General features: G+C 38.2%; 1 protein-coding gene across 1 annotated transcript in view; it reads left to right on the top strand.

The window, feature by feature from the left end:
• Nucleotides 1-25,062, top strand: part of HDAC9 (histone deacetylase 9) — a gene marked incomplete at its 3' end in the record, with an annotated part of 936,726 nt that extends 911,664 nt beyond the window's left edge. The window contains exons 25-26 of the mRNA XM_082846537.1: nt 203-350; nt 25,023-25,062. Of these exons, the coding sequence (XP_082702663.1) occupies nt 203-350; nt 25,023-25,062 (188 nt within the window). The remainder of the gene's footprint in view (nt 1-202; nt 351-25,022) is intronic.
• Nucleotides 25,063-26,096: the final 1,034 nt, after the last annotated feature.

Genomic DNA, 26,096 nt, shown 5'->3' with positions numbered 1-26,096 from the left:
AATATGAGAACTTCACAGCTTGGCATTCCAGATTGAGAAAAACACTTAATCATAACAGTTAAGAAATTAAATTACAACTGTGTATAACGTTGTGAATTTTAACCTAACAATTACTCTGAGTTAGACCTATACAAGTTTCTGATTAACACCGTTGAACTAAAATTCCTATAACATATGATGCATGGGTCTTTGTGTTTTTTAGGCAAGTACTGGAAGTCGGTAAGGACGGTGAGTGTGCCGAGGGGCTGCGCTCTGGCTGGGGCGCAGTTGCAAGAGGAGACGGAGACCGTTTCTGCCCTGGCCTCCCTGACGGTGGATGTGGAACAGCCCTTTGCTCGAGAAGACAACAGGTATGAATGCAACATGGGGGGAATCATCAGGGTCAGTAACATCCAGGCTCATCATTAGCGTTTGTGAGCCTCTCTCTAGGCTCTCCTTCTCCGTCTCCTCCACTTCCACTTCTGCGAAGCCACAGATGCCACAGCACATGCTGTCGGCTGTCAGGAATTCATGTGTTTCATTCTTCATGAGAAACACAGAGGTGGGGCATGTTGTTACAGTTCACAGAGAAATAGAGTGATGAGATAGATGGTCCTCGTTGGATAATTTAGTACAGATCATTATGGAGAAAGCTTCTTGTGGGCTTAACTTCTTTCCTTAGTTATCTCTATTTTTCAAGATGTTCTTTTTCTTTCTCTCATCATTTCGAAGTTACTGATATAACAAAGGGGAAGAAGGAGAGCAGAAGCTGGAGGTATGGCTTGTCAGTTGGGTAGCCTTATATGACTGTCCGTGAGGTACAACTACTCGATAAAGATGAAAGTCACCTTCCAAGAAGATGGGAGTGTGTACAAAGGAATGTGTGGATGTGGGTCTGATTTTATTTTGCTTTATGATAAGAAGGAGTTGATTTTAATTAGTCTTCATATGAATAGCTTTCAGGAAAAGAAAAAAAAAACATAAAGATAACCAAAGATTGAGTTTGCTTCTTCTCCTTTTAAGAAATGTTTGTCAGTTTGTACATTTTGCTGTTCAACAGACAGTGCTACATTCAGGATTTCTTTTTACTATGACCAAAACCACCCCAAATGTACAGACAGTGACATTGGTGCTCTCTGTGGATGACTTCAAAGTCACATTTCTTCAATTTAAAAATGAATAGGTGAGCTTTCGCTAAAGCTCTGCCAGCTTGCACTTTTAAATTGCTTCTGAGAATGAAATCGAACTCCCTCCGTCAATAACATCACCATTAATTACACAGATCCTGCTACTAGTACATAGGTTGGCAGTTTTCCCAAGAATGCACAAATATGAACAGTTTTAGTTTTTCTTGCTTTTACTGGGTGTTCAGAGTTTAATGGATTTAACATCTTGCTTTGGTCAAAAGCAGGAGATACAGTGAATAAGAGATTTCATTTTTATGCAATTGTTTTTCCTAACTATAACCACTTAAAAAGAAGATTACCAGTAGGAAAAAAGAAAGTTGTACAATATTGTATTAAAAGATATCTTCATATGGGCATCTGGAGCATAAGGGTAAACTTATTTTACATCTTTGATAATATGAACTAACCCCCTGCTGTTCCCAGCTAAGAACCAAACCAAGTTCATAATCCAAAGGTGTTGCAGTTATTCCCAAGGCCAAATACAGTTAGTTGTCTGTCATTCGAGGGCTGTAAAACTAAGGAAACTAACATCTGTTAGTGTTGGATATAAAAGGAGCGTAGCTATTCTTTAGAATTCATTTAGTATAGAGAAACGAAGCTAAATTCCAGCCTGAGTGAAGTGAATTGTAAGTAATTTTTCCCATTAAATTGCAGGGCTTAGAATAATAAAGAATAATAAGGGCTGTTGTGAGCCCCACATAACATAAAAATCTCAGCACTTTGGCAGGAATTGGCTCTATAAGCATGCTTGTTTATCCTCAGGTACATAGTGTGCTTGACTCCTGATCATCTATAGGGACTTGACCCTGGCTTCAGTTCACCGTGATTTTTAAGCTTCATCTGATGGCAGAGAAAGAATGGGAATGGGAATGTTTTGATGTACAGGGAAACAGAGTTGAAGCTTGTGGCCTGGATTCTTGTTTCTTTATCAGTTTTAGACAGATTGTATCTATTTTGATTGATTTTTCTTATGGGAAGGAAAATGGTTTTGCTTGAAATATTTTTGGTGGCTTTGAACTCACTTTTTCAGCAGAGGAAAAGAAAAATTCTTCTAGAACTGGCTTTTGCATTTCCATTGAACCATGCATGAATTTCATCACAGAGAATCAGACAGGGAGAACCCTTAAAAGCCACAGAGCATTTATTCTTTAAAGGGGAATGCTATCAGAATTGTCCCCCAACTCAGTATAGGAAAGATGGCTTTCACAATGAGGTAAAGAGGTAGAAATGTTCTTAGGCCTTTGATAAGTACACAGGAAATTGAAAAATTAGAAAAATCAGAGAACTAAATGGATGGAAAAGGGTGAAGGCAAGATTCTTTTTATAGGAAATTCTTGCCAGTTATTTTGGAGAATATATTGGTGTTTGGAGTGAGATGACTCATTTTGTACTAAGATTTTGGGTAAAGCAGCTCTTTTCCTGGCCAACTCATATCTGACTCATTTACCACTAGTGAATAAGGGATAAAATGCTCCTGGCTAAGAACCATTGTAAGTATTTTTTGTTCAGTTTGGGGGGGGGGCGGTGTGAGGGAGATGACAACACAGTGCAAACAGTCATTTCATTTTTATAACTCACTGATGGACCATGAAGAATAAATTATTAGAAAAAGGCTCGGGATTCATTTTGGGGATGATTGACTGAAGTACAGTTTTCAAAACATAATTTTCAGGTGGCAGAAGACTTGAGCAGGAACAGAATGGTGGGTCAGTTAAAAAAACAACAAAACAAAAATAAAGGACAAAAAACTAAGTGGGGTCAAGTTATATGTTCAAAAAACATAGATAGGACTAGTCACATATAGCATATTGTTTAGAAGACAGAACTGTGATCTTAGTTTCTTTCTTGATTGTCAGGAGACTGTACCTTGAAAAGATTATAGTTGGCATGGTTCAGGTATCTATTTCAAATGCGTCTACTTTGAAAAGGTCAGTTCAATATTGAGGTTTATTCTTGGATACCAGTTCGGGCTCTGCTGAAAATCAAGAAAAACTTTTCTCTGGCAATCGAGACTTCAGAATGATCAACTCTTAAGTTACCGGGAGCATATTTACACTCTAGAATTTCTGACTCTCTAGTTTTTTAATCAAAACAAAAACTGAAAGTTAGGTTTTCAAATGTCAGTTTATTGATTACAGTGTGAGTCACATTAGATTTTCTTTAATACAAGAGGATCTGGTTGTTTCTGAATCATTTCATCTTCAACTTTTGTCAACTTTTCTCATGAATGAGATGGTTTCAGTCATTATATGACACAGAAGCATGAGAAAGATATATGATTCTGAATCTGGCTATTTCTTTAATTAATTTTTATTGGAGTATGGTTGCTTTATAATGTTGTGTTAGCCTCCACTGCACAACCAGATGAATCAGCCATACACATGTAGATATCCCCTCCCTTTTGAACTGCCCTCCCATTTAGGTTACCACAGTGCATTAGGTAGCGTTCCCTGTGCTGTACAGTATATTCCCATTGGCTATTTTGTTTTTTGAATATAACTGTCTTATTCATGAATATTTTTTAAAAGTATAATAAGCTAGAAAATCCTAAGTATCATCCGCCTTAGCTTTGAATGGTCTATCCGTAGTGTCAAGGGCATTGATAACCCTATTTTCCTGTGTCTGGAGATTTATATAGAAATATAGACCAATCTTAAATACACATTCGTGTCTAATAGAAATACAGCTTTGTTTTCCATGCTTTAGGATTGTCTCTCCAAGGCTTCTGGAAGCTAAATGTTGCACTGATTTTTCAGGTCTCTGATTTTTCTCTCTGATACCATTATTGTGAGCACCTGTTTATCTAAACAGGCAAACATTCCAATATAAATTTTATTCTTAATTTTCATCCAGTGTCAACAATACCTTAGTTGAAAAGTGGACTGAGATTTGGAAGCTCCTGGTAAAAGAAAGGAGCTCCTTTATCTTCTTTTCCTCTTCCTCCTGGGACCATCATTTTATCCCTGTGTTCAGTGCCTAACATGTGGTCTTGGGGCATGTGTGAACTCTTAGTATGTTAGGGATTAAATCCAGTGTGTGATGTATTTCAGGGTTCCCTTCTGAACTGTTTACAAACAAGTGTTTAATTTGAAAAAAGAAACACAATGGACTAGAAGCAGAAGTAAAATGAGATGCACGGTAACTTTAGCTTCCCATCATCCTCATCTTTCAGTCCTGTCTTCTTACCACTACAGAGGAAGAGTAGGTTGTGACTCTGGAATCCGCTTGCCGAGGTTCAGATCCCATCTCCATCTTAATAATTGTTGATCAGTGGCAAGTTACTTATCTCTCTGGGCTTTACTTTCTTTGTCTTTAAAATGAAGGGAAAATTTCAGAGGGTTTTGAGGAAGAAATGAGACAATACATCTTAAGAATTTAACATAACACTTGACACAGAGTAAGTACTCAATATTAAGGTTGGATTTGTTATTTTTTTCTTTTTCCCGCTTGCTCAGTTTGCTCTTTTCTTTCCCTCCATTAATACATTGTTCATCATCCAGGGATCTATAATATTAGAAACAGAGAGGCTGTACCTGGGCATCTATATGTTTAACCGTTCATAGGTTAACTCAATAGTATAGTCATTAAAAATAAGAGATTGATAAATAATCACTAAGCAATAAATTGATTCAGTTAACTAAGCTGAGATTAGCTGACTTAAAGAACTTTCACAATACCTAATACATTGTAGGTAACAAACAAATACTTACTGAATGAATGAGTCCAAGACAGACAACAAGACATTGTTAAAATGGTAACAGAACAATTTGTAATGATACCTGAAGTTTCTTTGTCTCCTTGTCTCTATGTACTGTGTTTTCTGAGGGAATCAGTGTTTTTATCTTTCACAAGAGTTTTCAAAATGTGTATTTTACATTTTTTCTTCCATAGTACTAATCGACAGGGTCCATTTTCAGATATGTTGGCTAACCAGAATCCACAGTACTCGTATCATAAAGATCGACTGACTGAGGATAAAGGTGATAAAGGTGGGAAGGGAAAGCAAAGTGTCTGAATGGAGAAAGGAATTGTCTCGGGTGAGGTGGAGGGGCTATGGGAGTGATGCTGACAGATTACAGGATTATTCCGCGACTTGCAGAATGAGGAAGGAGAAACTCCGGTTCATTTATTCTTTAAACATTTTCTGATTAGTTTTTATGTGCCAGACAAAGTGTTGGGAGTCAAGGTCACAGAGCTTCCGTGGAGTCTTCAAAATATCCACATACTTTGAGATTGTATTAGTTTTCTGTTGCTATCTTAACCAAAAAATTACTTCGTGGCTCAAAATGACAAAAAAAGTCAGAAGGGTGACAAGTCTCTGGGCTAAAATATAGAGGTTGGCAAGATCTTTTCCTTTCTGGAGGCTCTAGGGAAGAAACTGTTTCCTTGCCTTTCCCAGTTTCTAGAGGCTGCCTGCATTCCTTGGTTCATGACCCCCTTTCCTCTGTCTTCAAAGCCAGCAACTTTACCTCTCTCTGATCTTTCTTCGGTCACATCTTTCTTCAGTCACATCACATCTCTCTCTGACTGAAAGAAAAAAGCTGGGAAAACTGGCTTAAAACCAGGAAAGTTTCTCTGCTTGTAAGGACTCATATGATTAGATTGGACTCACCAGGATCATTTCTCTATCTCAAGGTCCTTAACCTTAATCATATCTACAAAGTCAGTTTGGCTACACAAGGTAACATTCACAACTTCCAGGGATTAGGACATGGACATCTTTGGGGGCTGTCATTCTTCCTACCACAGGATCAGACATGAGCGACCAACTATTGTAAATGATAGGTCATTTGATAGACCGAGCTCCAGAATAAAAGAAGACCTAACATAGGCCAAGAACTGGGGAACAGATCACTGAGCCAGGGTAGAAAAATGGAGGATTTCAACTAGTAAATAAGAACAAAGGCATCCAAGATACAAAAAATAGCTTGAGCAAACGATCTATTTGTTTTTAATTTTATATTGGCGTATAGTTAACAATATTGTGTTAGTTTTAGATGCACAGCAAAGTGATTCAGTTATACATAGAAATGTATCTATTGCTTTTCAAGCTCTTTTCCCATTTAGGTGATTACAGAATATTGAGTAGAGTTCCCTGTGCTATACAGTAGGTCCTTGTTGGTTATTTATTTTAAATATAGCAGTGTGTACATGTCATTCCCAAACTCCCAGTCTATCCCTCCCTCTGCCCCTGCTTCCCCACGCCACCCCCAGTAACCATAAGTTCATTCCTGAAGTATGTCTGTTTCTGTATTGTAAATTAGTTCATTTGTATCATTTTTTAGATTCCACTAGAAGTGATATCATATGATATTTGTCTTTCTGTCTGACTTACTTCACTTACTATGATAATCTCCAAGTCCATCCATGTTGCTGCAAATGGCACTATTTCATTCTTTTTTATGGCTGAGTAACATTTCATTGTATATATGTACATCTGCTTTATACATTCTTTTGTTGATGGACATTCGGTTGCTTCCGTTTCTTGGCTATTGTAAATAGTGCTGCAGTGAACATTGGGGTGCATGTATCTTTTCGAAGTATGGTTTTCTCCAGATATATCCCCAGGAGTGGGATTGCTGGATAACATGGTAGCTCTGTTTGTTTTTAGTTTTTTAAGGAACCTCCATACTGTTCTCCATAGTGGCTGCACCAATTTACATTTCCAACAGCAGTGTAGGAAGGTTCCCTTTTCTCCACACCCTCTCCAGCATTTATTCCTTGTAGACTTTTTGATAATGGCCATACTGGCTGGTGTGAGGTGATACCTTATTGTAGTTTTGATTTGTATTGCTCTAGTAATTCGTGATGTTGAGCATCTTTTCATGGGCCTCTTGGCCATCTGTATGTCTTCTTTGGAGAAGTGTCTGTTTAGGTTTTCTGCCCATTTTTGGATGGGGTTGTGTGGAGGTTTTTTTGATATCGAGCCTCATGAGCTGTTTGTAAATTTTGGAGACTAATCCCTTGTCAGTCACATTGTTTGCAAATATTTTCTCCCATTCTTTGGGTTGTCTTTTCATTTTGTTTATGGTTTCCTTTGCTGTGCAAAAGCATTTGAATTTAATTAGGTCCCATTTGTTTATTTTTGTTTTCATTTCCATTACTCTAGGAGGTGGATCAAAAAAGATCTTGCTGCGATTTATGTCAGAGTGTTCTGCCTGTGTTTTCCTGTAAGAGTTTTATAGTGTTCAGTCTTACATTTAGGTCTTTAATCCATTTTGAGTTTATTTTTGTGTATGGTGTTAAAGAATGTTCTAATTTCATTTTTTTTACACTTTTCCCAGCACCATTTATTGAAGAGACTGTCTTTCCTCAATTATATAGTCTTGCCTCCTTTGTTGTAGATTAATTGACCATAGGTACATAGTTCTGACTTGCATTTCCCTGATGATTAGAGATGTTGAGCATCTTTACATGTACCTCTTGGTCATCTATATGTCTTCTTTGGAAAAATGGCTATTCAGATCTTCTACCATTAAGGGCTATTGCGAAGAAAGCTGCTACGAAGTTTTGTCATTGTGGAAAAAACACATAACATTTACCATCTGAACCATTTTTAAGTGTACAGTACAGCAGTGTTAACTATATGCCCATTGTCATGCAACACATCTCTAGGACTTCTTTGTCTTGCAAAACTGAAACGCTATTGAACAACTTCCATTTTCCCCTCCCCCCAGCTCCTGGCAACCACCATTCTACTTTCTAAGAGTTTGAGTACTTTAGATACATCAAATAAGTGGAATCATGCAGTATTTGCCTTTTTGTGACTGGCTTACTTCATTTGGCAGAACGTTTTTTGTCAAGGCTTATCCCTGTTGTAGCATGTGACAAAATTTCTACCTTTTTTATGGCTAATATTTCATTGTATGTGTATACCGCATTTCTTTATCCATTCATCTGACAATGGACATTTAGGTTGCCTCCACTTCTTGGCTTTTGATGCTTCAATGACTATAAATGTGAAATGATCTCTTCAAGATCCTATTTTGAGTTATCTTGCATATATACCCAGAAGGGGAATTTCTGGATCATATGGTAATTCTATTTTTAATTTTTGGAGGAACCTAACTCTTTTATACAGGTTTTTACTTTGTGAACACAAGCACTCAGTTTTCTTTAATGTACACCGAGGAGTGGAGTTGCCAAGTTATAGGAAAGTCATATGTCTTACTTTATAAAAAAAACTTCCAAACTGCTTTCCAAAATGGCCATACCATTCTTCATTCCCACCATCAATGAATGAGTTTTGTATCCTCACCTGCACTTTGTATAATTGGTCCTTATAGTTTTAGCCTTTCTAGTGGGTATGTAGTGATAGTCCATTGTGCTTTCAAATTTTCTCCAAAGAGCCATATTTATGTCCGGATCAGGTCTTCCTGGAACATACCCTCCCTTCCTTCTGTTTGGAACACTTAGCTTGTCTTCCTCCTCTTCTCACTGACCCTTCACTGGCCTTCCCATTGTCTTCCAACTTACCTTTTAGATCTCATATCAAATATCACTTCCTCTTCTTGGACAATTTTCACTGACCCTCAATCCCAAAATTAGATCAGGTCCATCTGTTATACTGTATTATGTCTCCCTATATTTCCAGTACCTAGAACACAGCCAGGGTGCATCACAGACACTCAATAATTATTTCTTCAATCAGTGAAAACTTCAGTAATCCGGGGAATGCCAGCATTGGTGGAGATGTGGGGCTCTGGAGCTCTCATAGATGTGGGAAGGTAAACTATGGCAGCATTCTGAAAAGCAGTTTACTACCATTTTTAGTATACACAAAACATATAACCTGGTCATCTTGCTCCCAGGAATGTATACTGAAGACATTCTCATCTAGGGTAATTAGAAGACATGTGCTAAGAAGTTCACTACAGCTTCTTCGTGGTGGGTAGAGAGGAGGAGTCAAACCCAGTGTGCATTATTGGAAGAACAAACGGTTACAATGGGGTGAAGGTACACCATGGAGGAGATGACATTTAGCACTTGGCCACTACAGACTAGATAAACGTGACTGCTTACAGTGATGTTTATGTAATAACTAACTAACTACACTACTGGGTGAGAGGAGTAAGCAACAGAAATGATACATGTGTGTATAAAGATAAAATAAAAATACATGCTCATAAAACAATAACATACAGCTTTAAAGAACACCCTATGAACAGATAACATACATAACAGGAATTAGCTCTCTGTTGCCTCCGTCTTGCAAGGACCAGAATCACAACTAACTGCTGAACAATCATCAACAGGAAGACACTGGAACTCACCAAAAAAGATACTCCACATCCAAAGACAAAGGAGAAGCCACAATGAGACAGCGGGAGGGGTGCAATCACAATAAAATCAAATCCAAAACTGCTGGGGGGGGGTGACTCACCAACTGGAGAACACTTGTACCACAGAAGTCCACCCACTGGACTGAAGGTTCTGAGGCCCACATTAGGCTTTCCAACCTAGGGTTCCAGCAACAGGAGGAGGAATTCCTAGAGAATCAGACCTTGAAGGCTAGCAGGATTTGACTGCAAGACTTCGACGGGACTGGGAGAAACAGAGACTACACTCTTGGAGGGCACACACAAAGTAGTGTGTGCATCGGGACCCAGGGGAAGGAGCAGTGACCCCACAGGAGACTGAACCAGACGTACCTGCTAGCATTGGAGGGTCTCCTGCAGAGGCCAGGGGTGGCTGTCTCTCACTGTGAGGAAAAGAACACTGGCAGCAGAAGTTCTGGGAAGTACTCCTTGGGGTGAGCCCTCCCAGAGTCTGTCATTAGCCCCACCAAAGAGCCCAGGTAGGCTCCAGTGTTGGGTAACCTCAGGCCAACCAACCAACAGAGAAGGAACCCAGCCCAACCCATCGGCAGACAAACAGATTAAAGTTTTACTGAGCTCTGCCCACCAGAGCAACAGCCAGCTCTACCCACCACCAGTCCCTCCCATCAAGCCTCTTAGATAGTCTCATCCACCAGAGAGCAGACAGCAGAAGCAAGAAGAACTACAGTCCTGCAGCCTGTGGAACAAAAACCACATTCACAGAATGATAGACAAGATGAAAACGCAGATGGCTATATACCAGATGAAGTAACAAGGTAAAACCCCAGAAAACTAATTAAATGAAGTGGAGATAGGCAACCTTCCAGAAAAAGAATTCAGAATAATGATAGCGAAGAGAATCCAGGACCTCGGAAAAAGAATGGAGGCAAAGATCGAGAAGATGCAAGAAATGTTTAACAAAGACCTAAGAAGAATTAAAGAACAAACAAACAGAAATGAACAGTACAATAACTGAAATGAAAACTACACTAGAAGGAACCAATAGCAGAATAACTGAGGCAGAAGAACGGATAAGTGACCTGGAAGACAGAATGGTGGAATTCACTGCTGCGGAACAGAATAAAGAAAAAAGAATGAAAAGAAATGAAGAAGGCCTAAGACACCTCTGGGACAACATTAAACGCAACAACATTCGCATTATAGGGATCACAGAAGGAGAAGAGAGAGAGAAAGGACCCAAGAAAATATTTGAAGAGATTATATTGGAAAACGTCCCTAACATGGGAACGGAAATAGCCACGCAAGTCCAGAAAGCACAGACAGTCCCATACAGGATAAACCCAAGGAGAAACACACTGAGACACATAGTAATCAAATTGAAAAAAATCAAAGGCAAAGAAAACTTACTAAAAGCAGCAAGGGAAAAACAACAAATAACATACAAAGGAAAACCCATAAGGTTAACAGCTGATTTCTCAGCAGAAACTCTACAAGCCAGAAGGGAGTGGCATGACATATTTAAAGTGATGAAAGGGAAGAACCCACAACCAAGATCACCCACAAGGAGCTCATTCAGATTCGACAGAGAAATCAAAAGCTTTACAGACAAGCAAAAGCTAACAGAATTCAGCACCACCAAAACAGCTCTACAACAAATGCTAATGGAACGTCTCTAAGTGGGAAACAAAAGAGAAGAAAAGGACCTACACAAACAAACCCAAAACAATTAAGAAAATGGTAATAGGAACATACGTATCAATAATTACCTTAAATGTGAATGGATTAAATGCTCCAACCAAAAGACACAGGCTCGCTGAATGGATACAAAAACAAGACCCATACGTATGCTGTCTACAAGAGACCCACCTCTTGTAGGGACACATACAGACTGAAAGTGAGGGGACAGAAAAAGTTATTCCATGCAAATGGAAATCAAAAGAAAGCTGGAGTAGCAATACTGATATCAGATAAAATAGACTTTAAAATAAAGAATGTTACAAGAGACAAGGAAGGACACTACATAATGATGAAGGGATCCATCCAAGAAGAAGAGGTAACAATTATAAATATATATGCACCCAACATAGGAGCACCTAAACCCACAAGGCAACTGCTAACAGCGATAAAAGAGGAAATCGACAGTAACACAATAATAGTGGGGGATTTTAACACCTCACTTACACCAATGGACAGATCATCCAAACAGAAAATTAATAAGGAAACACAAGCTTTAAATGACACAATAGGCCAGATAGATTTAATCGATATTTATAGGACATTCCATCCAAAAACAGTAGATTACACTTTCTTCTCAAGTGCGCATGGAACGTTCTCCAGGATAGATCACATCGTGGGTCACAAATCAAGCCTCAGTAAATTTAAGAAAACTGAAATTGTATCAAGCATCTTTTCTGACCACAACGCTACGAGATTAGAAATCAGTTATGGGAAAAAAACCGTAAAAAACACAAACATGTGGAGGCTAAACAACACATTACTAAATAACCAAGAGATCACAGAAAAATTCAAAGAGGAAATCAAAAAATACCTAGAGACAAATAACAATGAAAACACGACCATCCAAAACCCATGGGATGCAACAAAAGCAGTTCTAAGAGGGAAGTTTTTAGCAATACAAGCCTACCTCAAGAAACAAGAAAAATCTAAAACAATCTAACCTTACACCTAAAGGAACTAGAGAAAGAAGAGCAAACAAAACCCAAGGTTAGCAGAAGGAAAGAAATCATAAAGATCAGAGGAGAAATACATGAAATAGAAACAAAGAAAACAATGGCAAAGATCATTAAAACTAAAAGCTGGTTGTTTGAGAAGATAAACAAAATTGATAAACCATTAGCCAGACTCATCAAGACAAAGAGGGAGAGGACTCACATCAATAAAATAAGAAATGAAAAAGAAGTTACAACAGACACCACAGAAATACAAAGCATCCTAAGAGACTACTACAAGCAACTCTGTGCCAATAAAATGGACAACCTGGAAGAAATGGACAAATTCTTAGAAAGGTATAACCTTCCAAGACTGAACCAGGAAGAAATAGAAAATATGAACAGACCAATCACAAGTAATGAAATTGATATTGTGATGAAAAATCTTCCAACAAACAAAAGTCCAGGACCAGATGGCTTCACAGGTGAATTCTATGAAACATTTAGACACGAGCTAACACCTATCCTTCTCAAACTCTTCCAAAAAATTGTGGAGGAAGGAACACTCCCAAACTCATTCTGTGAGGCCACCATCACCCCGATACCAAAACCAGACAAAGATACTACAAAAAAAAAAAAATTACAGACCAGTATCACTGATGAATATAGATGCAAAAATCCTCAACAAAATACTAGCAAACAGAATCCAACAACACATTAAAAGAATCATACACCATGATCAAGTGGGATTTAACCCAGGGATGCAAGGATTCTTCAATATACGCAAATCAATCAGTGTGATACACCATATTAACAAACTGAAGAATAAAAACCATATGATCATCTCAATAGATGCAGAAAAAGCTGTTGACAAAATTCAACACCCACTTATGATAAAAACTCTCCAGAAAGTGGGCATAGAGGGAACCTACCTCAACATAATAAAGGCCATATAAAACAAACCCCCAGCAAACATCATTCTCAATGGTGAAATGCTGAAAGCATTTCCTCGAAGATCAGGAACAAGGATATCCACTCTCACCACTATTATTCAACACAGTTTTGGAAGTCCTAGCCAGTCAGAGTCCTAGAGCCTACAGAAGTCCTAGCAGTCAGAGAAGAAAAAGAAATAAAAGGAATACAAATTGGAAAAGAAGAAGCAAAACTGTCACTGTTTGCAGATGACATGATACTATATATACAGAATCCTAAAGATGCCACCAGAAAACTACTAGAGCTAATGAATGAATTTGGTAAAGTTGCAGGATACAAAATTAATGCACAGAAATCTCTTGCATTCCTATACACTAATGATGAAAAATCCGAAAGATAAATTAAGGAAACAGTCCCATTTGCCACTGCAACAAAAAGAATAAAATACCTAGGAATAAACCTACCTAGGGAGACAAAAGACCTGTATGCAGAGAACTATAAGACACTGATGAAAGAAATTAAAGATGATACCAACAGATGGAGAGATATACCATGTTCTTAAATTGGTAGAATCAGTATTGTGAAAATGACTATACTACCCAAAGCAATCTACAGATTCAATGCGATCCCTATCAAATTACCAATGGAATTTTTCATGGAACTAGAACAAAAAATCTTAAAATTTGTATGGAGACACAAAAGACCCCGAATAGCCAAAGCAGTCTTGAGGGAAAAAACGCAGCTGGAGGAATCAGACTCCCTCACTTCAGACTATACTAGAAAGCTACAGTAATCAAGACAATATGATACTGGCACAAAAACAGAAATATAGATCAATGGAACAGGATAGAAAGCCCAGCGATAAACCCACGCACCTATGGCCAAGTAATCTATGACAAAGGAGGCAAGGATGTACAATGGAGAAAAGACAGGCTCTTCAATAAGTGGTGCTGCGAAAACTGGACAGCTACATGTAAAAGAACGAGATTAGAACACGCCCTAACACCATACACAGAAATAAACTCAAAATGGATTAGAGACCTAAATGTAAGACCGGACACTATCAAACTCTTACAGGAAAACATAGGAAGAACACTCTGACATAAATCCCAGCAAGATCTTTTTTGATCCGTCTCCTAGAGTAATGGAAAATAAACCAAAAATAAACAAATGGGACCTAATGAAACTTAAAAGCTTTTGCAAAGCAAACTACAAACAAGACAAAAAGACAACCCTCACAATGGGAGAAAATATTTGCAAACGAATCAACGGACAAAGGATTAATCTCCAAAATATATAAACAGCTCATGCAGCTCAATATTAAAAAAACAAACAAGCCAATCCATAAATGGGCAGAAGACCTAAATAGACGTTTCTCCAAAGAAGACATACAGATGGCCAAGAAGCACATGAAAAGCTGCTCAACATCACTATTAGAGAAATGCAAATCAAAACTACAATGAGGTATCACCTCACACCAGTCAGAATGGGCATCATCAGAAAATCTACAAACAACAAATGTTGGAGAGGGTGTGGACCAAAGGGAACCCTCTTGCACTGTTGGTGGGAATGTAAACTGATACAGCCACTATGGAGAAGAGTATGGAGGTTCCTTAAAAAATTAAAAATAGAATTACCGTATGACCCAGCAGTCCCACTTCTGGTCATATATCCAGAGAAAACCATAATTTAAAAAGACACATGCACCCCAATATTCACTGCGGCACTATTTACAATAGCCAGGTCATGGAAGCCACCTAAATGCCCATCAACAGATGACTGGATAAAGAAGATGTGGTACATATATACAATGGAATATTACTCAGCCATAAAAAGGAACGAAATTGGGTCATTTATAGAGGCATGGATGAATCTAGAGACTGTCATACAGAGTGAAGTAAGAAAGTGAAAAACAAATATCGTATATTAATGCATATATGTGTAACCTAGAAAAATGATACAGATGAACCGGTTTGCAGGGCAGAAATTGAGATACAGATGTAGAGGACAAACGTATGGACACCAAGGGGGGAAAGCAGTGGGGGTGTGGGGTGGTGGTGGGATGAATTGGGAGATTCGGATTGACATGTATACACTAATATGTATAAAATGGATAACTAATAAGAACCTGCTGTATAAAATAAAATAAATAAAATTCAAAAAAAATTCCCCTCTGTGAACCTATGAAACTAGCAAATAATCAATACTAAAAATTAAAATGTTTTCACTGAAAAAACAAACAAACAAATAGGAATTAGATTGCTTGCCTTGGAGAAGGAAGAGGAACTAAATTAAATCAATAAACCAAGAGGAAATGTGTCTTTAAAAATAATGTTGTTGGGCTTCCCTGGTGGCTCAGTGGTTGAGAGTCCGCCTGCCGATGCAGGGGACACGGGTTCGTGCCCCGGTCCGGGAAGATCCCACGTGCCGCAGAGCAGCTGGGCCCATGAGCCATGGCCGCTGAGCCTGCGCGTCCGGAGCCTGTGCTCCACAACGGGAGAGTCCACAACAGTGAGAGGCCGGCGTACCGCAAAAAAAAATAAAATAAAAAATAATAATAGCATTAATATAAATTAACAGATACTGCTTTAAAAATCATAGGAAATGAAATACCCCTTTAAGGGAAAATACAAGAATATAATTTTATGTTATATCTTATCTCAAATTCTTTCTTTCTGCTTTTTATTTTTGCAAATTATCTAAACTACTATGACTGCTGGACCTAACTGATCCTTCCCTTAATATATGAAATCTTTGCCCTTCATCAATAAAGGACCATCTATGTCCACTTCTACTTGCTATAGTAGAAGTTTGTGTCTTTCAATCAGCTGAACTATTGTACTAAAATTTATCTTTGAATGTTTTATTTTACATTTATGCCTCACCTAACTGCAAAAGGAATTAAGTCCAAATATTGAAGATTATCTCTCCCCTTCACCCAGCCCTTTCCACAGCTGTGTTTTTGTTAATCAAGATAACCTTGGTATCTGTCTATAAATGATTGAAGTGGGGAGCCCCCCACATTTCAAGAGTACTGCTTCTCACTCTTTCACCCAAAACAGCCATTAAAGGGTCATCCCTGACCAGTTCACTTTCTAAGTGTTTCATGAAGATGACTTCTTAAATTAACTTAAAAAAATATGTAGACATTTAACAGTTACCTAGGGACAGGGATTAAGTAAAGATAATACTAAATCCACTGAGAGCTATGGATATGAGAACACCCAGAGAGCAGGTCGTGGATTATTATTTCAGTTTTAAAGAGAAAACTGAGAATCTAGGGATGATGACTTGCTCAAAGTTAAATTTTAAAAATGGCAGAGTTGGGACCTAAATACATCTACCTTGTGAAATCTACCTTGAAATCCAGGATGTTTTCCTACTTGCTATACTAGTAATAAAACTTCTGTGTTGCAAGACACTGAGAGATTTGGCTGGTTATGTGTATTTGTTTCATTAGAATGTGGCAGCAGTTAATTAACTATTTTCCAAAAAAGTGGTTAATATGAAAGGACTTTGAGGGGAGGAAAGCAAAGAGAAGCATCTGATGGAAAGCTTTATATTGTACCTGAAAGTCCCCATGTTTGAAGAGAAGAAGTTCCATTTTGCAGTGAATGGTTTGTGCTGAAGACACTTTGCTTACCTCCTCAAAGCCTAAGATGGATGTCTGGAGAATGCACAGACACTTACCACTGTCTCTGAAATTCCAGCCACAACTGAGTCCTGGATGTGGGGGGAAGATCATCTTGCTGTGGCTTTGGGTTAGAAGTAGGAAAATTCAGATGGAGGGAGTATCATCACCAAGACGGTAGAACAGGAGAACTGAGCCTCTCTCCCCACACAAAGACCTGCCAGGAGAGAGTAGGATGATATATTCAAAGTGCTGAAAGAAAAAAACTGCCAACCGGACTACTTTACCTGGCAAGGTTTTCCTTTAGAAATTAAGGTGAGATAAAAAGACTTTCCCAAACAAAAAAAAAAGTTGAAATAGTTCATCACCACAAGACTTTCCTTACAATAAGTGCTGAAAGGAGTCCTTCAAACTGAAAAAGAAAGTACGATTAACTACTAACATGAAAACATATGAAAATGTACAACACACTGGCAAAGGTAAGTATATAGTCAGATTCAGAATACTCTAATAGTATAATATGGTGATGTGTTAAACACTTAACTCTAGGATAAAGGTTAAAGGACAAAAGTATTTTAAATAGCTACAGCTACAGTAATTTGTTCATGGATACACAATATTAAAAAAAAAATCATGACATCAAAAACAAACTATAGGGCTTCCCTGGTGGCGCAGTGGTTGAGAATCTACCTGCCAATGCAGGGGACACGGGTTCGAGCCCTGGTCTGGGAAGATCCCACATGCCGTGGAGCAACTAGGCCCATGAGCCACAACTACTGAGCCTGCGTGTCTGGAGCTTGTGCTCTGCAACAAGAGACGCCGCGACAATGCACCGCAATGAAGAGTAGCCCCCGCTCGCCACAACTAGAGAAAGCCCTCCCACAGAAACAAAGACCCAACACAGCCAAAAATAAATAAATAAATAAAATTAAAAACAAAAAAAACAAACTATAACACACCATTGTAAAGCAATTATACCCCAATAAAGATGTTAAAAAAAATACTATAGACAGGAGGAGTAAAAGGATAGAGTTTTGTATGCAATTAAAGTTAAGTTGTTGTCAGCTTAAAATTAGACTGTCATATCTATTAGATATTTCAAGTAAGCCTCGGGGTAACCACAAAGCAAAAACCTATGGTAGGACTTCTCTGGTGGCGCAGTGGTTAAGAATCCCCCTGCCAATGCAGGGGACACGGGTTCAAGCCCTGGTCCGGGAAGATCCCACATGCTGCCGAGCAACTAAGCCCGTGCACCACAACTACTGAGCCTGGGCGCTAGAGCCCACGAGCCACAACTGCTGAGCCCAGATGCTACAACTACTGAAGCCCGTGAGCCTAGAGCCTGTGCTCTGCAACAAGAGAAGCCACTGTGATGAGAAGCCCGTGCACTGCAACAAAGAGTAGTCCCCACTTGCTGCAACTGGAGAAAGCCCGCGTGCAGCAATGAAGACCTAATGCAGCCAAAAATAAATAAATAAATTTATTAAAAAAAAAAAAAAAAGAACCTATGGTAGATAGGTAAAGATAAAGAGAAGGGAATTAAAGCATACCGCTATGGAAAGTCATCAGTTTAAAAGGAAGACATTAAGAGAGGAAGAAATGAACAAAGTAAGTACAAAACAGCAAGAAAACAATTAACAAAAGTGGCAATAGTAAGTTGCTAACTATCAATAATTATTTTAAATGTAAATGGCTCCAAGTGAAGGTATGGAAAGGGATATTCCATGCAAATAGAAAACAAAATAGAGCAGGACTAGCTATACTTACATCTGGAAAAAAAATAGACTTTAAGTCTAAACTGTAACAAGAAACAAAGAAGGTCATCATATGGTGATAAAGGGATCAGTTCATTAAGAGGATATGATAATTTTAAATACATATACACCCAACATCCGAGCATCTAAATACATTAAGCAAATACTAACAGATCTGAAGGGAAAATATAGACAATAGTACAATAATAGTAGGGAACTTCAATACCACACTTTCTACAATGGATAGATTATCCAGGCAGAAAATCAATAAGGAAACATTGGACTGGATTATACTTTATATCAGATGGACCTAACAGACATATACAGAACATTCCATGCAACGGCAGGAAAATACCTATTCCTCTCAAGTGCACATAGAACATTCTCTAGGATAGGTCATATGTTAGGTCACAGAACAAGTCTTAGCGAATTTTAAAAGAGTGAAATCATACTAAGTATCTTTTATGACCACAGTGGTGTGAAATTAGAAATCAGTAACAGAAGGAAAATTGGAAAATTCACAAATGTGTGGAAACTAAACAACACATTCCTGTATAACTAATGGATCAAAGAGGAAATCAAAGAGAATCAAAAGTTATCTTGAAACAAACAAAAATGGACACACAGCATAACAAAACTTATGGGATGCAGCAAAAGCAGTGCTGAGGCAAATTTACAGCAATAAATGCATACATTAAAAAAAAAACCCTCAAATAAACAACCTAACTTTACAGCTTAAGGAACTAGAAAATGAACAACAAACTAACCCCAAAGTTAGGATAACAAAAATCAGAGCAGAAATAAATGAAATAGATAATAGAAAAGCAATAGAAAAGATCAACAAAACTAACAGTTGGTTTTTTAAAATGATTTTAAAAATTGACAAACCTTTAGACTTACCAAGAAAAAAAGAGAGAGGACTCAAATAAATAAAATTATAAATGAAAGAGGAGACATTATAGCTGATACCACACAAATACAAACCATCACAAGAGACTACTATGAACAATTACATGCCAACAAATTGGACAACCTATAAGAAATGAGTAAGTTCCTAGAAGCATACAACCTACCAAGACTAAATCATGAAAAAAATAGAAAACTGAACATACCAATAATAAGAAGATTGGATCAGTAAACCAAAACCTCTCCAAAAAGAAAAGCCCAGTCCCAGATGGTTTCACTGGTGAATTCTTCCAAACATTTAAAGAAGAATTAACACCAGTTCTCAAACTCATCCAAAAAAATTGAAAGCCCGCCCTCCCTCCCCACCCAAAAACTGGTGTCTGAGAGACATTACCTGTCATAGCTGTCTTTTCACAAGGTCCCACCTCCCAGACTCACCATGGGACTTGGGGTAAGTGACAATCCCACTTTCTGGTCATCTGTTTCTCTTTTTTTTTTTTGGCTGCGTCAGGTCTTAGTTGTGGCATGTGGGCTCTTCATTGAGATGCGTGGGCTTTTCTCTAGTTGTAGCACATGGGCTTCTCTCTAGTTGTGGCACGTGGGTTCCAGAGCACTTGGGCTCTGCAGTTTGTGGCACACGGGCTCTCTAGGTGTGGCATGCAGGCTCAGTAGTTGCGGCACTTGTGGTGCGTGGGCTTAGTTGTCCCGCAGCATGTGGGATCTTAGTTCCCTGACCAGGGACTCGTCATTTGTATCTGAATATCTGATTTACTGATTTAGGGAATCTATCACTCCTAAACTCATTTTATGCAGCCACTACCCTGATACCAAAGCTAGATAAGGATACTGCAAGAAAAGAAAACTATAGGCCAATATCCCTGATGAACATAGATACAATAATCCTCAGCAAAATACTAGCAAACCAATTTCAACAGCACATTAAAAAGATCATACACCATGAGCAAGTGGGATTTATCCCTGGGAGCGAGGGTGGTTCAACATATGCAAATCAATGAATGTGATACACCACATTAATGAAATAAAAGATAAAAATCATTGTCTTTTCAATAGATGCATAAAAAGCAGCAGACAAAATTCAACATTCTTTCATCATAAAAACTCTCAACCAAATTGGGTATAGAAGGAACATACTTCAACATAATAGAAGCCATATATGACAAACCCACAGCTAACATCATTCATACTCAACAGTAAGAAGCTGAAAGATTTCCCTCTAAGATGAGAAACAAGACAAGGGTTCCTTAACATGATCCTGTACTTGTATGTAAAAAATCCTAAAGACTCCACCAAAAAAAAAAAAATGGCTAGTAATAATAAATGAATTCAGTAAACTTTCAGGATAAAAACTTAAGATCTGTATACCAAAACCAGTAAGATCTGATGAAACAAATTGAAGAAGACACAAATAAATGGAAAGATATTCCACATTCATGTATCAGAAGAGTTAATATTGTTAAAACATCCACACTATTCAAAGTCACTGATAGGTTCAATGCAATCCCTCTCAGAATTCCAATGGCATTTTTCACAGAAATAGAAAAAAACTCCTAAAATTCAGTGGGATTACCAAAGACCCTGAATAGCCATAGCAATCTTGAGCAAGAACAAAGCTGGAGGCTTCACACATCCTGAGTTCAAATATTACAAAGCTGTAGTAATCAAGAGTATGGCATTGGCATAAAAACAGACACATAGACCAATGGAACAGAACTGAGAGCCCAGAAATAAACCCTCACATATATTGTCAACTAATATTTGACAAGGGAGTCAAGAATACTCAATGTGCTAACAATAATCTCTTTGATAAATGGTGTTGGGAAAACTGAACATTTATTCATATGCAAAAGAAAGAAACTGGACCCCTACCTTATACCACTCACAAAAATTAACTGGAAATGTATTAAGAACTTAAATGTAAGAATTGAAACTATAAAACTCTTAGAAGAAAACAAAGAAAAAAAGCTCCTTGACTTTGGTCTTTACAATTAATTTTTTGGATATGACAACAAAAGAAAAAGCAAAAAAGGCAAAAATAAGCAAGTGCAGGGGCTTCCCTGGTGGCACTGTCGTTAAGAATCCACCTGCCAATGCAGGGGATACAGGTTCGAGCCCTGGTCCGGGACGATTCCACATGCTGTGGAGCAACTGGGCCCGTGCACCACAACTGCTGAGCCTGCGCTCTGGAGCCCGCGAGCCACAACTGCTGAGGCCCGCATACCTGGAGCCCACTCTCCACAACAGGGGAGGCCACCACAGTGAGAGGCCCATGCACCGCAACAGAGAGTAGCCCCTGCTCGCCGCAACTGGAGAAGGTCCGCGTGCAGCAACGAAGACCCAACGCAGCCAAAAATTAAAAATAATAATAAATAAATTTATTAAAAAGTAAAAGCAAGTGCAATGACATCAAACTAAAAACTTTTGCACAGCCAAAGAATCAACAAAGTGAAAAGGCAACCTATGAAATGCAAGAAAATATTTGCAAACCATTGTATCTGATAGGGGGTTAATATCCAAAATATATATGGAGCTCATACAATTCAATAGCAATAAATAAGTGAATAAATTAACTCAATTTAAAAATAGGAAAAGGGGGGCTTCCCTGGTGGCACAGTGGTTGGGAGTGCGCCTGCCGATGCAGGGGACGCGGGTTCGTGCCCCGGTTCAGGAGGATCCCACATGCCGCAGAGCGGCTGGGCCCGTGAGCTGTGGCTGCTGGGCCTGCGCGTCCGGAGCCTGTGCTCCGCAGCGGGGGAGCCCACAGCAGTGAGAGGCCCGCGTACCACAAAAAAAAAAAAAAAAAGGAAAAGGACCAGAATAGATATTTTTCTAAAGAAGACATACAAATAGCCAACAGGTACATGGGAAGGTTCTCAACATCACTAATTATCAGGGAAATGCAAAGCAAAACCACGCCGAGATATCACTTCACATGTGCTAGAACAGCTTGCATCAAAAAGACAAGAGATAACAAATTAGTGAGGATATGGAGAAAGTGATCTATTTGCACTGTTGATGGGAATGTAAATTGATGCAGCTGCTATGGAAAACAGTATGGAGGTTCCTCAAGAAGGTAAAAGTAGAACTACCATGTGATCCAGTAATCCCACTTCTGGGTGTATATCCAAAGAAAACAAAATCACTATCTTGGAGAGGTATCTGCACTCTCATGTTCATTGCAGCACTATTTACAATAGCCAAGACAAGGAAACCACCTCAGCGTCCAGTGATAGATGAATCGACAAAGAAAATGTGGTATATACATACAACAGAACATTATTCAGCCATAAAAAAGAAGGTTCAACGTGGGTGAAACTTGAGAGCATTATGCTAAGACAGAGAAAGATAAATACAATATGATCTCACTTATATGTGAAATCTAAAAACATTGAACTCTCTATATGAGATGATGGATGTTAACTAAACCTACTGTGGTAATCATTTCACAATATATGTAAGTCAGACTATCATGCTCTCCACCTGAAACTGATACAGTGAGGTTTGTCAGTTATTTACAATAAAACTGGAAAAAAAATTGTTGAACTCATAGAAACAGTAGATTGATGGTTAACAGGGGCTGGGAGATAGAGGAGATGGAATGATGTTGATCAAAAGGTACAAGCTTCCAGTTATAGGATGAATAAGTTCTGGGGATCTGCTATACAGCATGATTACTACAGCTAACAATACTGTATTGTATACTCAAAATTTGCTATGAGAGTAAATCTTAAATGTTCTCATCATAACAACAAAAATGGTAGTTATGGGAGGTGAAGGATATATTATTGTGGTAAATCGTCACATTGCCTTAAACTTATACAATGTTATATGCCGACTGTATCTCAATAAAGTTTGGAAAAAGTAAATAGGAGAATTCAGTCTCCATTGGAGTATCTAGTTTGAGGATTCTATACCTGTATAATCCACATATTCTCAAATGTAAATAAGTTTGCATGTTTACGTATAAATCAGTTTAGTTACTTAAATGTTTTCCTTAATTTAAAAATTTTCTTGTGGGAATGCTGATAATTTTAGTTTGGAAAGATTTTAATAGAGTATGACTCACTTAAATAGCTTTTATCTTATATAGCAGCTCTAAACACTTTCTCACAACCTCCTTATCCAGTATACTGTTGGACAGGCTATAACTTCCTAAGAATTTTTGTTTAAGTATTCCACATGGACTCATTTGGAACTCTCTCCTTTTAGTAATGTTAAATAATGAATACCTAATATTTCTCATTCTTTAGAGGATGCATTAAAATCTTTTTTATTACTGCTCCTTGGATAAAATCTTTCAGTGTTTTAAATTTATTATAAAAATGCTAAATTAAAATGGCAACTACCTTATTTGTAGATACACAGAAATCTTGGTTTTTTCTTTATGTATCTGTAAAATAACATGGCTAAATTGTTCATTTTTCTTCATTAACAACAGTGTTCCAAATATAGCAATTTGTTCTAACAGAAAAGTAATTCATTATAGAATACTGGCAAGTAGAAAAACAGTATGAAAAAGAAAATTTAAACCAGCTACCTATTATTCCACCACCCAGAGAGAACTATCTTCCCAATACTGCATTTCCTTATGGTAGCACAGGCATAACTCTGTACCTGTGTACCATTCAACACAGTTTTATACATATGTTAGATGATGAGGGGACAAATCCAGAGTTAAATAACTACTGCCTCATAGTGTGTATTGTTTAGAAGTCCATTTTATCTCCTTTATTTTTTTTAACCTCCACTGATTCTGTAAGGAACATCTTTTTTCCTCACGGGTTTTAAACATGAAACCACAGCTTCACAGAAGTACAGTTACAACATTCGCAGTTGCAACATTAGCAAATCACAGAGCCCAGACTCATACTCAATTCTCCCGGCATCTCAAACCCCAGCGTTCTTCCCTCAGCAATCCAGCTACCTCATGCATTTGGATTCCTGCTACAACTTGTCCTTTTGACTAAATTAAAAATCATTCTAAAAGTTTGCCTTAAAACACCCTCAGAGTGTTACTAAATTAAGGCTAAATCTCAAGTATAAATTTTCAAGCAATTAGTTTTGGTTTTGCCAGAGCAGAACACCCCCCAGATGATGCCGAATAAAAACTATTTACACACTACCATAGTGCGTTTCTTGTAAAAACGCTGGGTCTGTAGCAGTGATTTGCTAATCAGATTCAGAATTTGATTTGAAATGCCTCCGGCAGGCAGCCAATCCAGTTATGAAAGAACAGAAGCAAAAAAACCAGAGCCCTGGTGAGTCTCCTCCAGAAGCTTAGCTGGGTCCTTTGCTCTCGTTAGCAAACTGGTTCCATAGGAAATCACTGTAATTGCTCCTAAAATAAAATATCATAGTTAATTTTTTCAATAAATTATTGGACTGTACTAGACACAAAACATGTACATTTTGGAATCTAGAGTTATAAAATATTCTGACATGTTTTAATATAAACAGGAACATTTCCAATGATTGCTTGGATCGAAAATGTTTTTCCACTTGACATTTGTTTATACTTCCTAGGAAAGAAACTCTATTTATGGATAACGGAATAACACAAATAAACATCAGAGAGAGCTGAAAAATCAGCTTTGATTATGCATGAAAATCTACAATGTCATTGTGTACTCTTATGCTGTATTCTGATTGCCTGTTTATTTTTACAGAACTGCTGGCGAGCCTATGGAAGAGGAGCCAGCCTTGTGAAGCGCCAAGTCCTCCCCAGCCTTCCCCACCCCCGATATTTCCTGTGTGTGACATCATTGCATATCCCCCCGCCACCCCAGCACCCTCAGACATGTCTTGTCTGCTGCCTGGGTGGCACAGATTCCATGGAACATAAACACTGGGCACAAAATTCTGAACAGCAGCTTCACTTGTTCTTTGGATGGACTTGAAAGGGCATTAAAGATTCCTTAAAAGTAACCGCTATGATTCTAAAGTTACAGTAAACCACGATTGGAAGAAACTGCTTCCAGAGTGCTTTTAATATGCTGGGTGACCCACTCCCAGGCCCGAAGTATGAACTAGAAACATCCAGTACAGCGTTAGATACTGTTAATTACAGATGGTATGACAGCCAGCGAAATTTTGGGCAAAACCTGAGAAATCTCATTCCTGACATTCTGATCAGGTTTTTTATTGGGAACTTTTTCGTCACACAGTCTTAAATTGTTTACAGGATTTGCTTTCAGCTATGAAAGGATAGCAATTCCCAACAGATCACGGGGGTTTTTTTTGTTTTGTTTTGTTTGTTTTTGGCCTTTGTTTTAACATATGGTTCAACTCTTGCTAGGAAGAGTCCAAGATGGAGGAACGAGGATGAGGCTTTTTTCAGTGGAATAAACCACAGTGTATCTCAAAGTCCAATGCCAAAGCAACCTCACACATTTTATGTAATGGTGCAATATTTTATATCACATTTTTTGAGAAAAATTACCCTGTTTCCCTAACATCCCTCTCTGTGTTCTCACACACAGGAGATTTGCAGTTGATTTAGGATGAAGTCTCCTTCCTCCCTCATACATCCCTTGCTCTGGTGACAGTAGCTCTGAGCATATGTTCCACGGAGGATTTTCAGTGTCTTTGAAAAGTGCATAACTTTTCAAAGGCCATCTTAATTTGTTCCAAATCTATCAAGAACTTATTCTCTCACTTTTATTTTTCTGCTTTCCATCACTTCCTTTCTTCTTGCCTTTCATCCTTCCTTTCTATAAAAAAAGACGAGGATTACCCATAAT

The sequence above is a fragment of the Leucopleurus acutus genome, assembly GCF_964270905.1.
Source record: "Leucopleurus acutus genome assembly, chromosome: 9".
Lineage (NCBI taxonomy): Eukaryota > Metazoa > Chordata > Mammalia > Artiodactyla > Delphinidae > Leucopleurus > Leucopleurus acutus.
The sequence above is the reverse complement of the archived record's forward strand: the minus strand, read 5'-3'. Positions and strand labels throughout refer to the sequence as shown.